General features: G+C 34.1%; 1 protein-coding gene across 2 annotated transcripts in view; it reads left to right on the plus strand.

Annotated features, from left to right (window-relative positions):
- The first annotated feature begins 2,509 nt into the window (after positions 1-2,509).
- LOC106673878 (tudor domain-containing protein 1) overlaps positions 2,510-23,087 on the plus strand; it is a 33,165-nt gene continuing 12,587 nt past the window's right edge. Inside the window, exons 1-15 of one of the 2 annotated variants that reach the window (XM_014406250.2) lie at positions 2,510-2,677; positions 7,631-7,791; positions 11,529-11,592; positions 11,657-11,763; positions 11,956-12,114; positions 12,173-12,448; positions 12,542-12,626; positions 17,404-17,564; positions 17,626-18,064; positions 18,135-18,203; positions 22,170-22,336; positions 22,400-22,532; positions 22,588-22,674; positions 22,732-22,860; positions 22,918-23,081. In XM_014406250.2, coding sequence (XP_014261736.1) covers positions 7,652-7,791; positions 11,529-11,592; positions 11,657-11,763; positions 11,956-12,114; positions 12,173-12,448; positions 12,542-12,626; positions 17,404-17,564; positions 17,626-18,064; positions 18,135-18,203; positions 22,170-22,336; positions 22,400-22,532; positions 22,588-22,674; positions 22,732-22,860; positions 22,918-23,081 — 2,180 coding nt within the window. In that variant the 5' untranslated portion in view covers positions 2,510-2,677; positions 7,631-7,651. Of the gene's footprint in view, positions 2,678-7,630; positions 7,792-11,528; positions 11,593-11,656; positions 11,764-11,955; positions 12,115-12,172; positions 12,449-12,541; positions 12,627-12,696; positions 12,771-17,403; positions 17,565-17,625; positions 18,065-18,134; positions 18,204-22,169; positions 22,337-22,399; positions 22,533-22,587; positions 22,675-22,731; positions 22,861-22,917; positions 23,082-23,087 lie in introns of those variants that run through there. The other variant, XM_014406251.2, reaches the window with a different exon arrangement.

The following is a 23,087-nucleotide window of genomic DNA, read 5'->3' on the forward strand; positions in this document are numbered from 1 at the left end:
ATAAAATTCGCACTTCTAGTTTATTATGTTATTTATAAATGAAACGCATTCAGGGAGAAAAACAAGAAAAAACATGTTTATTATAGAAATTGCATTCATTTATTTCCTTCGTTATTGCTATCATAATAATCATTTAATTTAAACAATTTACAAAATAAAATGTTATAAATTATCAAGGACTTGAAATTTTCAAAATGTCTACCAGTAGTCTGATGACAGGTTCTAAAGGTGATTCAAAACAATGACAGGTTTAATTAAATCTTTATTGTACATATGTACATATATCTGCGTATTTATTTTTGTGTTTTGTTTATTTTTATTTAGTGTAACTGAGATCGCAATAAAATTTGCACTTCTAGTTTATTATGTTATTTATAAATGAAACACATTTAGAGGGAATATTAAAAAAAAAAGTTGTTTATTATAGAAATAGCATTTGTTTATTTCCTCCATTATTGTTGTCACAATAGTCATTTAATTTATACAATTTAAAAATAAAATATGATAAAGTTTCAGTACGACTTGAAATGTTAAAAAAAAAAATCAATGTCCTTTCTGGTAACAGATTCTAATGGCAATTGAAAAACAAGGACAGCAATAATTAAATCTTTCTTGTATTTCCGTGTATTTATTTATTAATTATTTCATTTTTCTTATTTATTATAACCGAGACTCCCAATAAAATTTGCACATTTTGTTACTTATTTACAAATGAAATGCATTCAAGGAAAACATCAAGGAAAAAATATAAATCAATTGCTAATTTTCTTTTTTTTTTTTGCGTTATGATCTAGCGTATTAGCCATGGTGACAATTCTTATTTGTGTGTTCAAATTGGGGGGGGGGGGGTTAGAGGCGACGGTGGGAATCGAACCCACGACCGCGGCGAGAGAGTCTCTCATGCTAACCACTCGGCTACCGCGGTCCCCAATTGCTAATTTTAAACTTATGTTGAGGTGAGCGGCCCCAGAAAAAAAGTCCCAATGCTTCGATCAAAACATTTATTGACGTTTCGGAAGGCCATTTTTCTGTCGGTCTGGGACGCCGGAAAAGGTGTTACTGACACAAAAAACAATGATTATGTACCTGATGAAAGACTTGAGCTGTCCGAAACGTCAATAAATTTTTGATCGAAGCATTGGGACTTTTTTGCTGGGGCCACTCACCTCAACATAAGTTTAAAATTAGAAAAAAATATATTGTTTGTTGTAGAAATTGCATTTATTTATGTTTTTGTTATTGTTGTCATAATAATAATTATATTTAAACAAAGTACAATATAAAATATGTTAAATTAACAGTATGATTTGAAATTTAAAAAAAAAATTCAGAGTTCTGACTGGTAACATATTCTAAAGGTGATTCAAAAACAAGGAAAGCAATAATTAAATCTTTATTGGACCTATTTATATCAGTACATTTATGTTTATATGTTTCAATTTTTTATTGTAAGCAAGATTGCAATAAAATTCACCCTTCTACTTTCTTATGTCATTTATAATTGTATTTATTTATTATTTTATCATCATTATCATTTATTTATTTATTTTTTGTTGTTGTCATAATAATCATTTAATTTAAACAATTTCAAAAATAAAATATAAAATAACAGTTACGATAAATAACGATTTAATTTTTTTTTCAATTTCAGAGTTCTGTCTGTTAACAGATACTAAAGGTGATTGAAAAACAAGGAAAGTAATAATTAAATCTTTCTTCAGTGTATTTATTTATTCTTTCATTTTCCTTACTTATTGTAACTGAAATTCGCAACAGAATTTGCACTTATGTTTTTTTAAAGTTATTTATAAATAAAATACATCCAAGGAAAAAACACTTTTAATATAGAAATTGAATTTACAACTCTGTACAAGCGCATTCATGTGTTATATGTGTAGATGTGGGCTTATATAAATCCAACTAGTAGTATGTATATGATATGTTATGTATAAAGGAAAAAAATGCGTGTCCAGAAGTAGAGAAAAAATATAAATGTTACATGAACCAGACCTCTATATATTGTTCTTTTTATAAAAAATACAGTACTTTTTGATTGATTGAATGATTGATTTTGGAGACAATTCGGTTCCATTCTTCAAGGCACCTTTAAAAAAAAAATAAACATAACAAGCCAACGAGGCAGATTTATTTATTTTAATGCTAATCTGACAGATATATTTTTAATTAAAATGTATACCTTTTCAACTAATTTTTATCTCGAATTAAACAGTACATTTTTATCTCGAATTAAACAGTTTATGCTTATACATACATTAAAATATCTTTAAGGAAAAATGTTCCTTGGGTTAATAGTAGAGTTTTGTACCGTCAATAGCGGTATAGTAGACTTGTTGAATTTAATTTCGCTTTTTAATTTTTAATATTAAAAAAATTACTTGAAGGTAAATAAAAAGACAGAAAAATACCTAACTTAAGATAGTTTACTCTAATATGTTTGTTAAATTATATAATTGATGTTTTCTCGCGCCAATCGATTCCTTATTTCGTCTTAACTCTTTCAGTTTGTACATGGTAGGCCTGAAGTCTTCGGACCGGTAATTTTTGGATAGGCAGATTCTCCCTTCCGATTTTTACGTACCGCTGCCAATTTGGTTTTTGTTTATGAAAAGGCCTGGTTGTTGTACTCTGACGCTGTTTGCTTTGACGTCTGTGGGAGGTAAGAATTTGAAGTTTGTAATATGGTGTTCTTTACGTAAAACGAGTCGAATTTCAGTCGGTTTCTTCCAATGACAAAGATCGAGAAAAAAGCACGTGGTTCTAAGCTCACTTGGTGAAGTCGAGAAAGATGGTTTTTGGTGTACGGACCAACAAAAATAACAAATCACTTGAACCCATGGTTTATTCCTTTCTCTAGGATCCCTTTTAACATAAAGTACACCTGTACATCATTTGCATGTCATTCCCTGTCAAAATTATGGGAAAAAAGTATGGAGTTGGTCCTGTTTTTGTTGGATTAGCTTATACGTGCATGTTTTCATTTTGGACGCGATCGCCAATTATGGGTTATGCGTACAGAGTGAGACAAGGTGCGCCAAAGCATTCGAATTGTTCGTATTTGTTTTCTGCCCGAAATTACACAAAATCATCTCAAAACTGCCAAAATGGTTATTAATCTCTTTTATTGGAAGATGTGTTAGTGTTCTCCAACAAGATTGTAACTGAACCAATAACTTTTGAATAGTCATTTTGAAGATCTGAATGCCTGTACCTAATGTTTTAACCCACGGTTTCAATTCATTCACTTTATTAATTTGATTGTCATTTATGATCAATGTGAGGCGAAACACTCGGAAAAGTCACTCAAAAAGAAATTCTTTGGTTTACAATTGCTGTCAACTGGTACCGAAGCATTGATACGATCATTGTGCTTGTTAGTATAAAGCGCAATTGTAGGTTCTCGTGAATTATTGTCGATGGTACGTCTTCACTTTGGACACAATTGTTGGTTATGCACACTGGGTTATGCAAAAGTTGCACCAAAAGCATTTGAATTGTAGTTTAGTATGATGTATGTCAATACTGTATGTTCTAAAATTACACAAAATAACTTCTCAAATCCTACAGAATGTGTCATTTATGTTAATTAATATTTCTTTTATTGGAAGATGTTCACTAACAAGATTGTAACGGAAACAAAAGCTTTTGAATCAGTCATTTTGAAGATCTGAATACCTGTACCTAATGCATTGATTCACCGTTTCAATTCATTCACTTTATTAATTTGATTGTCATTTATGATCAATGTGAGGCGAAACACTCGGAAAAGTCACTCAAAAAGATATTCTTTTGTTTGCAACTGCTGTCATTGGGACCGAAGTCTTGAAATGATCATTGTGTCCATTTGCATAAAGCGCAACTGTAAGTTTTCAATGATTGTCGATGATATATGTTTTCACTTTGGACACATTCATGGGTTATACTCATTGGGTGGAGACACACCAAAAATTGCGCCAAAGCACTTCAATAATTTAGTTGTACAATGTGAGTCAAATCTCAACTCTGCCACAATGTTTTATGTTAACTAATATTTCTTTGATTGTAAGTTGTGATCTTGTTCGCCAACAAGATTGTGACTGAAATGAGTTTTTGAATCAGTCATTTTGAGAACCAAAGCCTGTACCAAAGGAATTGATTGACGGTTTAATTTAATTTATTATTTAATTGTCATTTGTGGTCAATATGGAGTGATGTAGGGTATCACATACACAAAAAATAGAAAAATAAACTAAGAACTCTACCAAAAGACTTGATTAACAATTTCAGTTCATTGAAATTAGACAAGTTCAGTTTTTTCTTATTTTATTTTAAATTATGGTCAATGTGAGAATACACTCATAAAAGGCACTCAAAAAGAAAGTCTTTGTTTACAATTGTTGTCATAATGTTCCAAAGAATTTTAACCATTGTTATGTTCAATAGCGAAAAGTACAACTGTAAAATTCGTAGGATTGGATAATTGTCGTATTTAATGAGAGTATTTCAACTATGAGGTTTATATGAACCCTCAGGGTGTTGAAAAAGTTTGTTTTTGAAAAAAAGCCCATCTATAAGCATGTCAGACCCAGGATCCCTTACAGCGATAAGCACCGTGCCAACGCTTAAAACATTGCGACCACCAATGCAGTGAAAACATACCCTGCCAAAAACCAGTGTTTGGACAATGCAGGTTGGAGAACTGAAAATAGTGTACCAAAGAACTTGATTGACACTTTCAAGTTAGGCAAATTCAATTTTATTTTACATAATGATAGGTGAATGATCACTGCCATTGTCATTTATAGTTAATGTGAGCCAGAACACTTGGTAAAGGCACTCTAAAAAAAGTTTTTGTTTGAACTTTCATTTTCTTCTTCTGATTAAAGTATTTAAGTTTCATTTTCAGATTCTAAAATACGATTTGGCTGCTGTGTGACCCCCTACATGTTTAATTCTGGATTATCGAATGTCAAAGCGTTTGCTTCGAATAGTTCTTATTCACATCACATTCACTATACTCATAAAAGTTTTATTATTCGACCATACATGACAGCGACTGAATCTATCTAATAGATATATAAATAAAGGCAACAAAAACAAAAATATCTTAAATATGAAGTAGTTTGAACGTGAACAATGCAATTTTACCGAGGTGAAAAATTAGAAATACGATAGGATAGGTGGAGGGTTGGGAAAGGTATGGGAAGTTTTAAAAAAATAGAGCAACCGAAGGGACATGGATGTAGCCAGATGGTTTACCTGAAAAAGGAATATGCCATAGAAGTTTGATAGAGGCCAGATTTTGAACAGAAGGGGAGAAAAGAATGATTTGTTGAGGAAGATGATCATGAAGATAAGTTGAAAAAAAAACTAAAAATAACACTGGGAGTGAATTGCAGGAAAAGCCCCAACGGTTTTCTTCCGGCCCGCGGAAAATCTGGGTCGTTCACGAGTCCCACATCCGCTGTTTTCCTATAAAAAAAAAGAGAGAAAGAGATCTTTCATGTCATAAATCTCATGCAAAAGCTTGAAAAAAGAACTTGCACATCCAACTCATTAATTATTGTCATTACAATCCTTATTAGTACAAGACCTAAAATGGACATGGAACGGTGGCAGTGTTAAAGGTCCAAATTATGTATCCAGCCAAACCTCTAGGTCTCACACATCAATTTCCCAAGAGGAGATCCGTACAATAGAAACCTACCCAAAGAAAATCATCGAAAAAAGGGTGCAGAGTGCAAACATCTCATCCCTACTGCACCAAAGGATTTAGACTATTTCAACTCAAAACTGGTCTAGGTTTGGTACTGAAAGGTATTTATATGTAAGTATTCTATTGTCAACAGAACAAAGAAGGCCTTAGACTTCGCCTTTAACTTACAGCATTATGGGAATGACAGACATACATATCTTCGTACAACAGAATTCTGTGAACAAGGCAGGTTCAAAAAGGGACTGCACATATATACATATTCTCAGACAGCTAAGCAGAACTTGAGGCTTTAGACACCTCTACTTTCAACTTAAATCTAGTCTAGGAAAGTTACTGAAGATACACCATATGTAAGTCGCCTCAGACAGCCGAGCAGCAGGTTTTGGATTGCTCCACTTTCGACCCAAAGCTGGTATGGGAATGGTGTGGGAGGTCTCCATTCACTATCGAGGTGCCTGCTGTACATTGGGTATGACCTTGACCTGTGAGGGTCCTGCTAAGACTTGCAAAAATAAAATAAAAAAATAAGGTCTGACAATGTTTATATTTTACGAGATAACTTGTCACCAGTCCTGTTCAGATTAATGTCCAACTACCCACTTTGCATTGACATGATCATGGGGTCAGACCACGTAAATATTTCTTTTTCCCAATTGTTTTTATATAAAATTGTAAAGGCAATGCTAAAATTTTGAATCCAGTCATCTCAGTCACCACAATCCCTCTTGAGAAGTGCAGGACATTAGGTAAAGTGGGGTAGCATGATGCATGCTGACATTGAGACTTGAACCAAAGCTTCGCTCCAGTTGACAAAAATACTATTGTTAAATTCATATCTGTTTAAGAACAGATAACTTTATTTTAATTTGAAATTATATTTATGATTATACAACTGAACAAGTTATAAGAATAAGGTTAATCTCATTAAAGCATTTAACATATTCAATTTGACGAGAATTTTAGCACTACCAAGGTTTGGTTATTACCAATGCGTGTCTTTTCTTATTTATTCATTTTTTTTAAATTTAGTACATAATTACAAATTTGAGTGACCAACCAGAAAGTCTTTAGATTGTTTAAATTGTTGTAAAAGTTTCAGTGAAATGAGAAGCGGAAAAAAGTTTTTAAAAACCACTCATTTAGACAGGATAATGACAAAATAGATTTTGATGGCCCAAATAAGTTAATACAAAGATTATACACATTTATGGACCAGAAATCATAGGAAAATCACAGCACTTAATGGACTATCACAGATATCTTAAAAATCACAGCTCAGACTCAAAGCAGAATATTCTTTACACACTAATGCTTCCAGCGCCAATTACTCTGCATAGGGCATTCCTGCTGGCAGTACTTCTGCTGAAGAAGGGTAGCGTTCTTGACTTCACCTCCATGGCAATGGTCTTCATTTTGGCCATCTCGTAGAGGCACTCTATCCTTGTCCATCTTGGGCAGGAGGTGACACACCTCAAAAACTTATTTGGGATCACTTGTAACATGTTGAGGTTTGTCCGGATTCTTCAAGCATGGGCTTAACAATACTGCTGTGGAGGAGCTTTTTGTTAAAAGTGCTCATCATCTTCTTATAGGTTGGATACGTTTAATTGGTAAAGGAAAAATTGCGAATATAGGATCTTTTTTAGGGAGTTTGTTTTCATTTCATTACTTCCAGTTTTTCCTTGTTAATACTGTATAGAGTACTTTGTCTATACATGGTTTTTGTACTATAATAAAAATCATTAAAATATAAAATTAAATTTGGAACATATTTTTCATTACAAGTTTTATTGTTACTATTTGATCTGAACCGTTAAATGAAAAGAATAAATATTTAATGTTCTAACATTCTTGCTTTGCAGAAATTTGGTTAAAATGCCCAAAATTGTTTTAACATATTTTTGTATTTGTTTTTAGATTTAAAGAATTCTTTTCATAATGAACGGATTGGGAAGAGGAAGGCTGATGGAGGAGAACTTCGACCCAATGGCAGAGGACTACAATGACGAGTCTTTCAACTCGTATTCACAAGGACCTGGGGCTGCTGTCAAGCAAACCTGCCAAGTTGAACGACGAAGGTAAAACCATTCAATAGTCAAATAGGATAGTTCTACTCACAAACTGTTTTTTAGCAGTTATCTTGATTTTAAGCATTTGACATAAAAGAGATCTGCATAAGACTCTTTTCATTCTGATGATGAGTGTTTAAATGCACGAAATCTGGATAACTGCCAAAAACATACTGGTCAGATCTATATGTAAAAATTCCAATATAATTTTTTTGGAAATTTTGTTTGACATAAAGTAAAAAAAAAAAAAAAAAAAAAATACAACAAAGTAAAGAATGTGGAAATAGTTATGGGAGGGCAGGATATTATGGCATGTGAATTTCATGCCCAGTTGAACATAAAGCCCTATAAAAAATATAATAAAATGTAAAAGCTCTTTATAAAATTGCTAATATTAAGAATGAAGAACAGTCAGAGGGCAAATTTATTTTTATATGCAAATATTTCCCATTAGTGGACACTACTTAAGAAAAGGATTTTATCAACTTATTAGAAGTGTCCACTGTTGAATGCTAGATTTCATATTTGTATTGTCTTTCTATATTGCCTTGGATTACCTGTCTAGCACGACGGTTGCTGAATTTATAATAATTTTAAACAATCGGAACCATTGTGATATGTGATATATATTTTAATTATAAAAGTGTACGTTGCAGCTTAGGCCTGACTTTATTGGACACCATCACCAGTTTAGTCAGTTGACTTTTTCTCTGACAAAATTTTTTTTTTCCTTCGCGTTCATCTCCGATTCGGTTTTTCACAGTCACATCACAATCGGGGAACTGACTTTGGGAAGTTTGAATTGAGAGTTTAATGGGAAGCACCAAAGACATTCGAGAGGGTTGTTTGTTTGTGCATAACAAATATGAGATTTAGTGGTAGATGATTTTGATATTCTTCAGTTGATCATTTATCAGACCTACAACGAATAAAACTAGGATGGTTTTAGTCACTTGTCAAAAAAAAGTTTGATTGCTGAGCTTTTGACTATACTATCACCATTATCAATGCTATATAAATTATGCTATTATCATTAATATTAATTATGTTATTATCACTTTCAATGCTGTATAAACAATATTTTTTATTTCTGAACCAACAGTTTCGAAATCCCTGAATTTGAACCCAGTATTCTTCTTGTGCTATTTTAGTTTAAAGACACTAGTTGCTAACCCGTATAAAAAATATATAATCAATAAGATCAGTAAGAATTTTCAAGATGTTAGGATGGCAAGAAGTCTATAACAATGTGGAAACTTATCAGATTTTATGACAAAGTTTGCTGTCCTTCAAGCCTAATCAAAGAAAAAAAATCTGGTAAACTGTACAATTTTTACATGTGTGTGCATAAGGTTTTGTGTCCACTGGGACCAGAAAAGTGCGAAAAGTTGCGAATTAGCGTTTGTCAGAAAACGCGTGAACGATCCAACTCACAGAAATGAGTTAAACCTCGTTCACTAGGTTCATTTTTGTTGGTTTTCTTGCGTAATGTTGAGAAAGCGAATCGATCCAGTTCATTTTGGATTTTGATGCGAGTTCGGACAAATCAATCACACTCTCGGACTCCGTATGATGGTTTGCAAGAAATTAATCATTTTACTTTTTTGCAAGAAGACATCTGTGGGACCAGAGAGAAACATAAGGAATGTACAGAAGAAATTGTGGGAGTAGATTTCAAATTTTTCTTTAAAAAAAATACTGTTCACCCACATTTTTCAACGTCTTTGCTCTCATAAAAATAACGGTGAATCCAAAGCCAAAAATTCTGAGTCTGACAAATTGAATGCCATTTTGATCTACACTTTAAGATGTTCGGACGAATACTGAGTCATTGGACAAGGGCTAGATGCAAGATTTTGTATGAAGGTAATTCACGCGAATCTGCTGTACATTTTCAGTAGTACACTTTCAGAAGAGAAAGAAAGCTGAAAAAAAATGTGTTAAACAATGTGAAGCTAGTCAATCTACTGCCAAATATGCAATTATTGTTTGGATGAAGTAATTCACAGGAGGATAAAGAACGCTCCTATAATTGGCCATGATAACTAGGTTTTTTAATATAATAAATAATAATTTAGTTATAACACCCAGCTGGAGAAATGTGTCACAAGACAGAAATTCCAGTAACCCACTGTATTTAATGTACACTGATGGACAAATTTAACACATACTCAATTTATTTTGTTTAAAATTAAATCCATTTTCTTTCTACATTAGTTGCATGTAATTAACAGCTATCGTAGTAAAAATAAACTGTAAATAATGCATTGTACTGATTAACCCCATTTGCACAAAAAAATAGCATTACGCCCTTGCTTTCTGCAATGCTTAAAGATCACTTTTAGTTAATATTTTTCCTTCATTGATTTCATTTGATATTCTTATTCTTAAACCTTTTTGAATGGCTCCAGACAGGCATTTGAGTGAATATGACAGGGACAGAGTCATAACAACATGTAGTCCTCCGAATTGTTTCTATTTCCTCCAAACTGTAAGACTTATGTACCCTGCCTAGTGGTCCTGGGTTCAAATCTCAGCATAGCCTATAGAATTTTAATTGTGAATAATATGGAGAGAAAGTATTGTATAGTGGTTTGACAACTCATCCGGAACACCCAATGGACAGTTAGATATTTAAGCCCTTTATGACAGGAATTTGTCACTGAAAAGCGCATAATGACAAATAGTATAGAGTTGAGTTGAAGTAAGAACTTAGATATTCCACATGACATATCGGGAACCTTGGGGCATTTATCACTGATCCATAACCTCAGCCATAAATATTTTAAATTGTATTTGTTATTCCTTTTTACTGGCTTAAATAAAAAGGCTAGATGAGAAATAATTCGTACTTGTATCTTGTACTAAGTGATGTAATTTATTAGCATGAATGGTGGGGCTTCTTCCCCAATTACTCTTAGTAATGACAGTATGAATGCTAACTGGATTGATTTGTTTTTAGATGAATATACTTTCATTATATGTGTAAAGTTTGTCTGTATACCATATATAAATTTTTATCATTGACTGACAAGGCCTAGAAGTTGGCAAGATCATAGATTTGAATATAACTGGGCAGCAATATCAGAAAAGTGATTCAAAAGGAATACAATGCGAGAAGGAAAATAATAGAATTTCAAAGAATAGAGCTGGCGATGATTATTGTAGTTGGCCAGCCTTAAAACTCCCACATGTAAGGTTCCTGGGGTAGCATTTCTTTGGCCACTCGCATCGAATAAGTTGTGCAAGGAAGATCTCTACCTTCATAGAGCTACTTAATAGACATAATCAAAGATCATGTAGTGCCATTTGCCACTCGCATTGATTGAGAGATTCTTGTTAATGCAGGATAATGCCAGGCCCCATAGAGCATATTGTGGATGACTACCTGAATGATGTTGGAATTGACTGCTTGCTGTGGCCAGCTCAAAGTCCAGATTTGAACCCAATTGAACACATTCGAGACCAACTTAAGCGACAAGTACAACAGCGAATCTCATGTCCTAACACCCTAGAAGAGTTGGTAACAGCTTTTCTTGATGAATAGGAAAGAATTCTTTAGGATTCATGCCAGAGGTGGAAATACTCAGAATTAAACGGGACTAAAAGTTTTTAAATTTATTTTTGTCTTTACCCAATTTTTTTTTTAATCTAACCAACCCATTATTAAATTTAAGGGTGGTGTGTTAATTTTGTCCATCAGTGTGTACGTGCATAAATAAACATTTATTTTCTTCTTCATGCAGGCAAAGGGAACCAACTCCATATTTGAAACTTCACGTTAGCAACATCCCTAATGCTCTGACAGAAGTAAGTACTTAATGTGATTTTAGCGTTAATTGCATTTATTAACAAAAAAACCTTTCTTTATCAGAAAGCAGTGCGATGTATATTTGAGGTTTATGGCGAGGTCATTAGTGTTTATGTACATAATCGACCGCCAACTTCCAAATGGGCATTTGTAGAATATGAACATATCGAGTAAGTATGTTTATTCTTCTTTTCGTTTTTGTTGTACTTCCTTTTTTTTATGAACAGTTTAGTTCTTATTTATATGCCAATTTGAATGTCGTTAAATATATTTTAATTCTACGTTTTAGCCTCCTCTGTCATTTTCAAATAGTTTACAAGGATTGCACTTTCAGTATTTATTTATTTTTTTAATTTTCTTAGCGAAGCCCAAAGGGCTATTGCAGGCATAAACCGCAAACCTCCACACTTCCTGTCAGTGAAGTTTTCAAAAGAAACTTCAGAAAAGGTTGAAAAAGATTCTGCAGATTCTTCTATGGTCACCACGAATACTTCTTTTGATAAACAGCCAGATAAAGTGTTGTAAGTTTTATATTGTACAATGTAAATTTTAAAAAAAATTGAATCTTTTGTTTGTAAGTGTTAAGACACAATCTGGTCGGGGACGCCTTCCGCCTATGACTGGGCTGCGTCCAAAGTCGTTTAAATGCAACATGACAAATATAGAGAAATACTATAATCAAGAACTCCAGCCCGACAATTACGATGAAGGCCAGTTCAATCTGTTCGACGCGCCGGATTCGGTCACATTGGCCAATGAAGCTATCGCGATGACTATCAATCATCCCACCAAGCCACAAGGAGTTATGGGCCGAGGATTTAGTGCACCTTCGAATAATAAATTCATTCATCCTATGTAAGCAAAAGTTATATAATAAAAATAATAAAAAAATCTAGAACTTTTTAATTATTATGATTTTGTTTTGTTAACGAATCATATTTTTTCCAGGGACACATATAGAATTCCAAAGCGTACTCCAGAGGAAGAACAAAAAATTATGGACTATGTTGATAAGCAGACTAAATATTGCGAGGTATTTACATAGGCTTATGATCAAAATATTAGTTATTCTATGTTTGTAAATATTTATTCATTGTAAGGCCAAAGTTCGCTTTTCAATAAGAAGGATTTAGTGAATATTTGATTTTGCATTCTTGTTCTTAAAATGGAAGCTAAGGTGATTAATCACTTATTTTATGTTTTAACATCTTACAATTAAGGTTTTCAGTTGAGATAAAAAAGTCAATGGCATGAGGGATTCGAACCCACGATCTTCGGCTTGATACGCCGCTGTTCTACCACTTGAGCTATCGTGACCTCGTTTTAAATTGTAATGATAAGTGTTTGACATCACCTACCCCTTGTATATATAATACTTACAATACAATAAACAATTTCTAGAAATGATAATGATGATGATAGTCTTACATTTCATGTAATGATTTAAAATTTTCTTTTCATACTTGTGATGATAATGACTTGCTTACAGTGTCAGATATCTTGGTGTGACATTGGACTTGAATTTGAGATTTAATTTAAATACTCATTGTTTGGTTTCCCGTCTGAGAAATCTCTTTTATAAATCTAGAATTTTACGCAACTTTTATAAATCTAGAATTTTACGCAACTTTTTGAAAATTGAAGTCTTAAGGGCAATATATTTTTCTCTTGCACAATCCATAATAGCCTATGGTATTGTTTCATCGGGAGGTACTAATAAATGGTACACTAATACTCTGGGTGTAACTATAAACTCGCTTCTTAAAATCATTTTACGTAAACTGTATAGGTATAATCCGAAACAATTATACAGTGAATTTAAAGCACTGAATCTATACCAAATCTTTCATAAATGTTCATGTTTGTACATATATAAAAATAAAATGAGGGAAAATTCGAAAGGTGGGTTGAGGAGGGAAGTTAGTGTCCGAATGGATCGAAGTCACAATAGCTCAAGTGGTAGAACAACGGTGTATCAAGCCGAAGATCGTGGGTTCGAATCCCACTCGTGCCATTGACTTTTTTATCTCTTTTTTTTACCACGAAACTAGTGAATTTATGTTTTAATATTAATCATAACAATTAACGTGTTTGGTGCTAATGGTTGGTGGTAGTATTTTTATTCAGAGTCATTAGACTGATTCTTTTGACGTTATTCCCTTGGGATGAGTCTGTTTCTTGCACATCATAAAGGAGGATTTTTTAACAAATGTTTAGTTCTTATAATCAAATTAATAACAGTTTATTTTTATATTTATACAAAATTGTACTTGCCATAAGTGGACGCCACTCAGGAATAAGATTTTGTCTATTTATCAGAAGTGTCTGTTTAGAAAATATATTAGGCACATCGAGAAAGAAAAAATAAATTGAATTCTTATGTGTACACTTTCTCATGTATTTATGATTTTTACCCTTTCTATAACAAAACAAAACAAAACAAAAAAAATCGTCTTTGAATTAGTATGCACAATCACAATCAGAAATTTGACTTGAAGGCAAGAAGGGCGTTTGTGGTGTTGAGTGGGGCGTGAAATTTCCCGAACCTATTGTTTGTAACAATACATAAGTCATCTGTTATTTGTGGAATCTTGGGGTTTTTCTTTTTTAATTAATTAAATTTATTTATTTATTTTGTCATGAGGTGCTAAAGGTCGCCTATGGACACGTTTAGGTGGGACAAATGCCCCCTTCCATCACAGAAGGTAGGTCAATTAAATTTCGGGCTAATAAGCACTCGGCTCCTGATCTCTGCAGCGGACTGATCCTAGCTTCTCTAACTGGTTAAACCGTAAGTGCTTTTTGTCTCCACCGATTAAGCTCCTCCGTTCGCTCAATTTTCAATTCTTAATTGGGGGGACCGCGGTAGCCGAGTGGTTAGCATGAGAGACTCTCACGCCGCGGTCGTGGGTTCGATTCCCACCATCGCCTCTGGCCCTTTTTTCACGATAACCCCCCCGATTTGAACACACATATAAGAATTGTCACCATGGCTAATATGCATAGTTCATAACGCAAAAAAATAAATAAATAAATAAAATAAAAATATTAATTGTCACAAGAAAGTTTGAGGCCTATTTATTTTTAGTTTGTATAAATTTTACCATTGAAGTAATAAATTTATTTTTGGTCAAGAAGGTTTTGTTTTACTTTTGCTTTTCATTTTACTTCTCTTTATTTTAATTCCCCCACGCTTTCATCACAGCGCGCTCTGCTGATTTCGCTGTATGTGGGCTTTGGAAACTGCGAGCCATTTCTTGGACTTAAGGTAAGTTTAAATAACCGAAGTCCATCGCAGGATAGAGCAAAGCTGACACCTGACAGCAGAGTGCGCTTTGATGAAAGCGTGGGGGAATTAAAATAAAGAGAAGTAAAATGAAAAGCAAAAGTAAAACAAAACCTTCTTGACCAAAAATAAATTTATTACTTCAATGGTAAAATTTATACAAACTAAAAATAAATAGGCCTCAAACTTGCTTGTGGCAATTAATAATTGAAAATTGAATGAACAGAGGAGCTTAATCGTTGGAGACAAAAAGCACTTACGGTTTAACCAGTTAGAGAAGCTAGGCTGCAGAGATCAGGAGCCGAGTGCTTATTAGCCTGAAATTTAATTGACCTACCTTCTGTGATGGAAGGGGGCATTTGTCCCACCTAAATATGTCCATAGGTGACCCCTAGCGCCTTGTGACAATTTTTAATGTCTTTATGTATTATGCATATTAGCCAATGCCAGACAATATATTAGGCATATTCGTATTGGGAGGAAGGGTATTGTGAAAAAGGGCCAGAGGCGATGGCAGGAATTGAACCCACGACCGTGGGGTCTACGAGCCGAGAGTCTTTCACGCTAACCACTGGGCTACCATGGTCCCCCAAATTTGTTTTTAATAGCCTAGTTTTTCATATGTATGCCATTGTATGTCTGTCATGAATGAATAATATTTTTTGGTCGGGAGGGGGGCGGGTTAAAAATTCCAGGTGCGACAATGGGAATTGAACCTGTTACAGATTCCTCCTCGGACCATTGACAACTAACCCAGTCTCCAGGTACATGGGCGTGTGAAAAGTGGAAATCCTTTTCTCTAAAATAAATAAAAAGAAAATAATCATCGGGCGCCACACTGTTTTTCTCTTTTTGGAAAACAGTGAAATGTCAGAGTGAAATAAGAAAAAACAAAGAAACAAACAAGAAAAAAAATAACAATGGCTTGTATATTTAAAAAGAAGAAAAAAAAAGGGAGAGAGAGGAAGAGAGAGAGAGGGTGAGGGGGAAAATAACAAAACCAGCTCTCTTCAGAAAATAACCTTGTCCTGGTCCTTACGTCACAGCATGGTTCTCCTTTCGCATATACGAACTCTCCAAGAAGAAAAGTCCCCAGATTAAAAAATAAATAAAAAAATATTAAAAAAGGAAGCCCGTGACATTACAGGGAGCCACTGACGCATTCCATTCCTTGCCTATGTCCCTGCTGAGCCCTGGCTGGGCCTCTTTCGGCGTCCAAAGACCGCCCGTGTGTCTTCGGCCTCTTCCCGGCCTCACTCAACCTTGCCGAGGACACCCATGTCTCCGGCCAAATCTGGTCACTGCCCCCCGTGCAAAAAAAAAATTCCTTTCTTATTTCCCACTCGTAACAAATCCAAGAATGTGGGATCTATGAGCTGAGAATCAGACATGCTAAGCACTCTATTATCATAGGTCCCTTAGTTGTTTTATTTATTTATTTTATTTGGTGACCTCTAAACAGACTTTTGAGTGGAAAACTGAAAAAAAAAAAAAAAGAGTTATGGTTGTGGTATGAGTGCAGAGCATTAGGTTGGTTAGAGCGTGCAAAGCTGCAATGCCACAGCCACACTGTCCAGCAGGTTTTCGGTCATTTTTTTCATAGCATTTCCCTCTAAGCCGCCATTAGCAATAATAGGAATAGTAACATTTTGCTTAGCTGTTCGCATACAGTCATATTCAGCTACACCATTAAATAAGCAGGCATGAGTTCTGCCCTAAATAGTTACACCTTGTACACCACAACGTTCAGCCAGTTGGGCTATTTTATACAGTTCCATTCTTCAGGTGACAAACCAGTGTGAACCTTTTAATGTAACAGAAACATCAACCGTATTCACAACAGCCAATAGAATTTTTTTTATCTGCTTTGGATGGATAGTGCAATAACTAAACTTGCTAATTTACGATTCACTTTGCTACTTTATTTGGCATTACATAACATATCTGTAAAATGCATTATGCCTATCAAAAATCGGAAACAAACCATGATTCAATGTATGTATGTTAATATACAGTAATCGAATTACCACCTAATAGAGAAGCCATTTACACAAAAATTTTACAGCCTCGCTTTTTTATTATTTTTGTAGATTTGTTATTATATATTGACTTTGAACACCATATTTGCATTCTTCCTGCTTACAATTTTATTTATGGGGTTCAGAACTAATTAAAAACTTATATTGATTTTCCTGTAATAAATATATAAAGTATCTGTACATGGATGAACCCAATAATGCTTACTTTGTAAATGTGCTCTTTGTACACGAGGTGAACACAACGAGACCTGGTCACTGAACGGCAAAAACCACATGTGTGGATCAGGCCTAATTGTCATTACAAGTACTTTTTTTTAGTAAAGTAATAGATAAAATAATGCTGGCGACAAAAAGACAGGGTCTGTACGGACAGAAGTGTTGGCTGCAGTGATAACAATCATATCCTTGATTGAAATAATTTTTGTCCTTTCATGGATTGTGTAGTAATAATTTATAAACTAAAAGAAATTATTTTCCCTTTACAGGTGGCTGAATACCCTCCAGATATTGTTTTACCCGTAAACCATGGGAACTGTCAGTATTGTCATAAACCATCAATGCATGTCTGTTCTGTGTGCAAGGCTTGGTACTGCAGTTTTACCTGCATCAGACTTGACTGGCCCAAGCATAAACTGGAATGCACTATGTAAGCATTAATTTTTTTTTATTTAATTTTTTGGCAATGACAATGAAAAATTATTATGTAGGAAGACGGTGGTGTTTACTCAAGACGGCAACATGTTATACAAGAGTGAAGACATTTCAGATTTCATCAACCAAAAGAATTCATTTCAGAGAGAAAACAATTTTGGACGAAACCACCCTGCCAATCAAAACAATGAAAATCGTCGTCAAGATAACAGGCGCAATCAGCCGAACGACATGAAAAGGCAGAGTGCCAACTATCACCAAAGTAAGAATCGCAGCAGCCTCAGTGAACACCAGAGCGATACAGATAGCACCAGAACGAGTGACATGGAAGGTAGACAGAACCCAAATAATAGTTTTAAGAAGAAAAGTCAAAATGGCGCTCGAGGAATGTTTAAGAATAACCATCCGAAAACAGCAAACAAACACGGTTTCGGCAATAGAAACCAACCGGCCGAGCCAACTGTTGTTATTAAAAAGCCTGACTCAGACAAGGATGTGAGTTTTGCATGTAGATCGATAAATGTAAGATCTCTTTTCACATTGTTTTCAAATTCAATTTTTCTAGGATTACCAAAAGGCACCATCACCTGCACAAAAAAAGACCTTACCGATTCCCACAAATCTCTTTACTGAGGTAAGTACTATTTAATTTTAAGACTTCATTTTCCTAGATTATTATTAAATAATATTTATTTCTCACTGTTTTAATACATAAAAGTCACAGGACACTAAATACGAGGGTTTATCAAAAATAAATGGGTCTCATTAAAACAAAATCTAACTTTATTTTATTAAGCTTAACTTATATTATTTTTCTACATGTTCTCCTGCCTCAGAATTGCATTACCCCCATCAGATTGGGAATTTATATTGCATCGATCATAAAAACTCTTGGGATTTTCTCGTAGTCACTGAAGTACAAATGTTTCCATAGCTTTGTTGAGTTGAAATGCTGGCCTCCGAGTGCTTCCAAAAAATTAGGAAGTGCTAAGTGCTTAAAAAAAACACTGAAGAGTTTTAATGTTTCCTATCCTATTGCATCTAGTTTTTGCTTCATGGCATTTAGCCGTATGAGGCTTGGTGTAATCATAAATGATTGTTTCTCCCTTTTTCTTTGAAATGATTATTTTGCAACATCCAATAATTCACAATAACATTGTGACATTTTCATTATGGATGGCTGGGTCTCAAACTTTCTAAAAAAAATATGCCCTCCCAGTGCACAAAGAGAATTATCTGACTAAATGACTGAAAATTACACCATGTTGACTGAAAAATTTTCTATCGGTGAATGGCATGCTGCTACAAAAAAATAACTCTAATACCTCTCCTGGACTCGACGAAATATACTAATCAATGCCGGCACATTTACCATCGATATGTCAATCAAGCCTTCTAAATCTCTTGAACGATTTTTGGGAAAAAGATCAGTTTCCCAAACAATGGAAGAACACATTGATAATTCCAATACTGAAATCTGGAAAGCCTCAAACAGATATCTACTCATACTGTCCTATATATCTTACTTCCTGTCTGGTTAAGACATTCGAAAGAATGGTAAAGGCATGACTAGAATGATGCCTAGAAGGCAATAAAAAACTGCCCAACCCACAAATGGGTTTCAGAAAAGAACGCTCAATCACAGAATACTAGTCACAGACGTACAACTAGGCTTCACGAATAACCAAAGCACTCTAGCACTTGTTTTTGGACATATCAGCTGCCTTTGATTCCGTCGATCTGTTCATTCTGGCAGAAAAAATGCAAAAGATGGGTTTACCTAATAAATTTATTAACAACTTAATAACGCTCGTCTCAGAGAGGAACATATATGTCCAAATAAATGACATCACTCTTGAACTGAGGAAAGGTAGTTTTGCCTTGTATAAGGGAATGACCTATAAAACATTATTTCCACTTGTGAAAATGAAACCGTGGTTTAACAAACTAGACATGGCAAAAAAAGACATAACCACCATACATCGGTTAAGAACAAACCATGGCAACTGCGCAGTGTATCTTCACAAGATTGGCATAAAACAATACCCTAATTGTGACACATGCGGAGTAAAAGAGGACCTAACGCACATAATGTTTCACTGCAGCCAACATTCGTCGGCCAGAAATAAATTCTACCAGGATTTGGAGAAAGGAGTAGAACACCCAATTACAGAAACTAGAGCTCTATTCAAGAATCTCAGTGTATAACTTGATAATAAAATTTTTAAATGATGTCTGAAAATATAATTTGAACTGTTTAAAAAGTATTTTTTGTAACATGGCTATGTAATTGTTTGATCTAAATTAAAAAAAAAAAAAAAAATTATGCATTGTCAATCATGGAGAAAGTCAACATGAAAAGCGGCCTCAATGTTGGCCTCGGTCATATGCTTTGGTCGGTGATAATGACTTCTGTTCTTGATTTTTTCACATCTTTTTGTGCCAAGCGAACACGGCTTCTTGACAGGGTGCTGGCCTTGTACTGTGCCTTTAGTCACCCCAAAATTTTGGTTGGCTTCACTCCCTCCTCGGCAAAACCTTTATAATAATTATGCCACACACAATACACCACAACCATGAACCAAACACAATAGAATCAAGCTTAAGATTGATGCACAACACATAAAAATGACAAAACTCAACTTACTGGAGAATTACAATTAATTAAGGTTTTTATCTCAACTAAAAATCGTAATTAATTGTAATATATTAATTGGTCAAGCGGGCCATGAAATTAGTGAATCTACTGGAGAATATTTATTTAGAAATTGTGAGATGCAGTCTGGTGTGATGTAGGTTTCAGAAAAACATTTTCTTTATCGTGCCAATGTTTTGATCTTTATTAAGATCATCTTCAGGGTCTGGATTTACAAACATTGTTTACATATAACAATTACATTTTGGATGTGGAAAAGTGAATTTATACAATGCAAAATATATTTTTTATATTCAATCAAAGTATTTCTACTCACTCAAAGTGTGTAATTGTGCCATTCTTGCGTGTCGTGTCGAGAGTGCCAGTGAGATTTTGCTATTTTGTGTTTATATATGTTGCATTTTGAAGGGGTGGAGAAGGATGTCGGTATAGAGTAAAGCGACATATCTATGATTGCAAAAAACCTAAGCAAAATCCTACAGCACTTGCTACCACCATCTTGAACACCAATACAATTTCGACTTCAAAAATCCAAAAGTATTACACACAGAACAAAACAAACATAAATGTAATTTCTTAAAAATGGTTTATATCAACAGAGATAAACACAGCATCAATTACAGAACAGATACATATAAACTCAGTCGCAGCTATGCCAATATCATCCAAATTCAATATAGATAACATACCTATATCCTTACATTACATTCCACACATCAAATATTTTTCACATAGTTTAATTTCCCAACAATTTAGCTTTCCTTTTCCTATTTTATCCCTTTCTATACAATCCTGAAAGGATAATCTGGCCGAACCATTACCAACACATTTTTTCCCTTTGTCGGCTCTTTTCACCTCAAAGAACAGGCTTTATACATACCTTATACAAAAATGTCTTTTCTATACCGACATCCTTCCCTCCCTTCAAAATCCAATGTATATAAACACAAAATAGCAAAATCTCACTGGCACTCTTGACACGACACGACACACAAGAATGGCACAATTACACAGAAGACAAACACTTTGAGTGAGTAGAAATACTTTGATTGAATATATAAAAAATTTGCATTGTATAAATTCACTTTTCCACATCCAAAATGTAATTGTTTTATGTAAACAATGTTTCTAAATCCAGGCCCTGAAGATGATCTCAATAAAGATCGAAACATTGGCACGATAAAGAAAATGTTTTTCTGAAACCTACATCACACCAGACCGCATCTCACGATTTCTAAATAAATATCAATTAACGGTCACTAATCACCATACATTTCTACTGGAGAATTTTGAGATATACTAATAAATAAATGTTAAAAAAGGAAAACATAAACACATAAAATCACATTCACACACTACCTTCACAACATTAAAAACACAGCAAAAAAACAACAACATAACAAAATAAGTTTTTGAGGTTTGTCACCTCCTGCCCAAGATCGACCAGGATTGAGCGCCCCCTTAGGATAGCCAAAATTGACAAAAGAAGGCCATTGCCGCGGAGGTGAAGTCAAGAACGCTACGCTTCTTCACTAGATGTCCTTGCCAGGAATGCCCCATGCAGAGTAATAGCTGGAAAACTTTTCCACTTCTCAAAACCCTCACTGCAACTATTTACCACACAAGTTAAACAATTTAAAGACTTTCTGGCTGTAGTTAAAGTGGTCCTGCCACTATCACTCAAATTTGTAATTGTGTACTAAATTAATAAATAAATAAAGGGGAGAATTGGTGACTGTTTTGCCTTTTCCTTACAATCTAACTACACACCTCCTTTCAGTTCTAAACCCTCTGATGTTTTTAAGAAAATCAGTCCCATTTGTACTTGATTCGCCCTCATGTTTAACAATAAGCCTAACAAAATTAACAATCTGCAAGGATTGTAAAAACACATTTATATAACAATAGGAGATGATTATTCTTTTATTTTTTTTAAATGAACAGGTGTACATTTCAAATATAGAAGGATCGACATATTGGGTTTACAAGAAAGAGAATCTCGTAGAACAGGAGAGAATTACAACTAAATTGATGGAATACTGCAATGACCCAAAAGTCGTTTCTGATCCTAACTTGATGACAAAATGCTGTGCACCGTTTGCTGGAGCTTGGTACTTTAGTTTCTTATATTTTCTTTCTTTAGAATATTTCTGTAATAATGGATTTAAATGCAGGTACAGAGCGAAGATTTTGAGCAAAAGTGATAAATCTGCAAAAGTCCTCTTTATCGACTTTGGAAATGAATGTGAAATTCAATTGAATGAGATGAAACGCGTTCCAAAGGATCTTATCTCAATAAAGCCTTTGGTATGTTTACTATTATATTTAATTTAAGACTTGTATTTTAACATATTTTTTCCAGTCTTTTAAAATTAAGTTTGTTGAGGGAACACCCAACACGGAAACTTTTGAAGTGGATCAGCTTATAAGCATCAAAGCTGTCAAAATGGTATGTTTCATATTTATAATTTTTTTTTTAATTTGTTAACATTTTTCATCCTTTTAGGAAAATGATCATTGTGAAGTTCAAATTAAGGGTGGGCCAGGACCAAAACTAGAGTCTGAAGCAATTGTTCCTTCTGACGATGCTTCGTTCAAGAAAAATCTCCCAATTTCATCTGTTAACTTTGTACCTGTAAGTATTTGAAATTTAAAGCATTTTAAGAAATTGAAATATTTTATTCCTTCCTAGGTTAAAATAGTAGTGACCGAACAGCCCGATGAATATTGGGTCGTTCTCGAAGACGATTTCATAAATCTGTGCAAGATTGGCTGTTCACTAAATGTTCACAGTTCCGTCACTATCGCCGAGCCAGTACTCAATGAAACATACGTTGTTAAATATGATTCAGTATGGTAAGA

The sequence above is a fragment of the Cimex lectularius genome, unplaced genomic scaffold, assembly GCF_000648675.2.
Source record: "Cimex lectularius strain Harlan isolate CLEC.00 unplaced genomic scaffold, Clec_2.1 scaffold15, whole genome shotgun sequence".
Lineage (NCBI taxonomy): Eukaryota > Metazoa > Arthropoda > Insecta > Hemiptera > Cimicidae > Cimex > Cimex lectularius.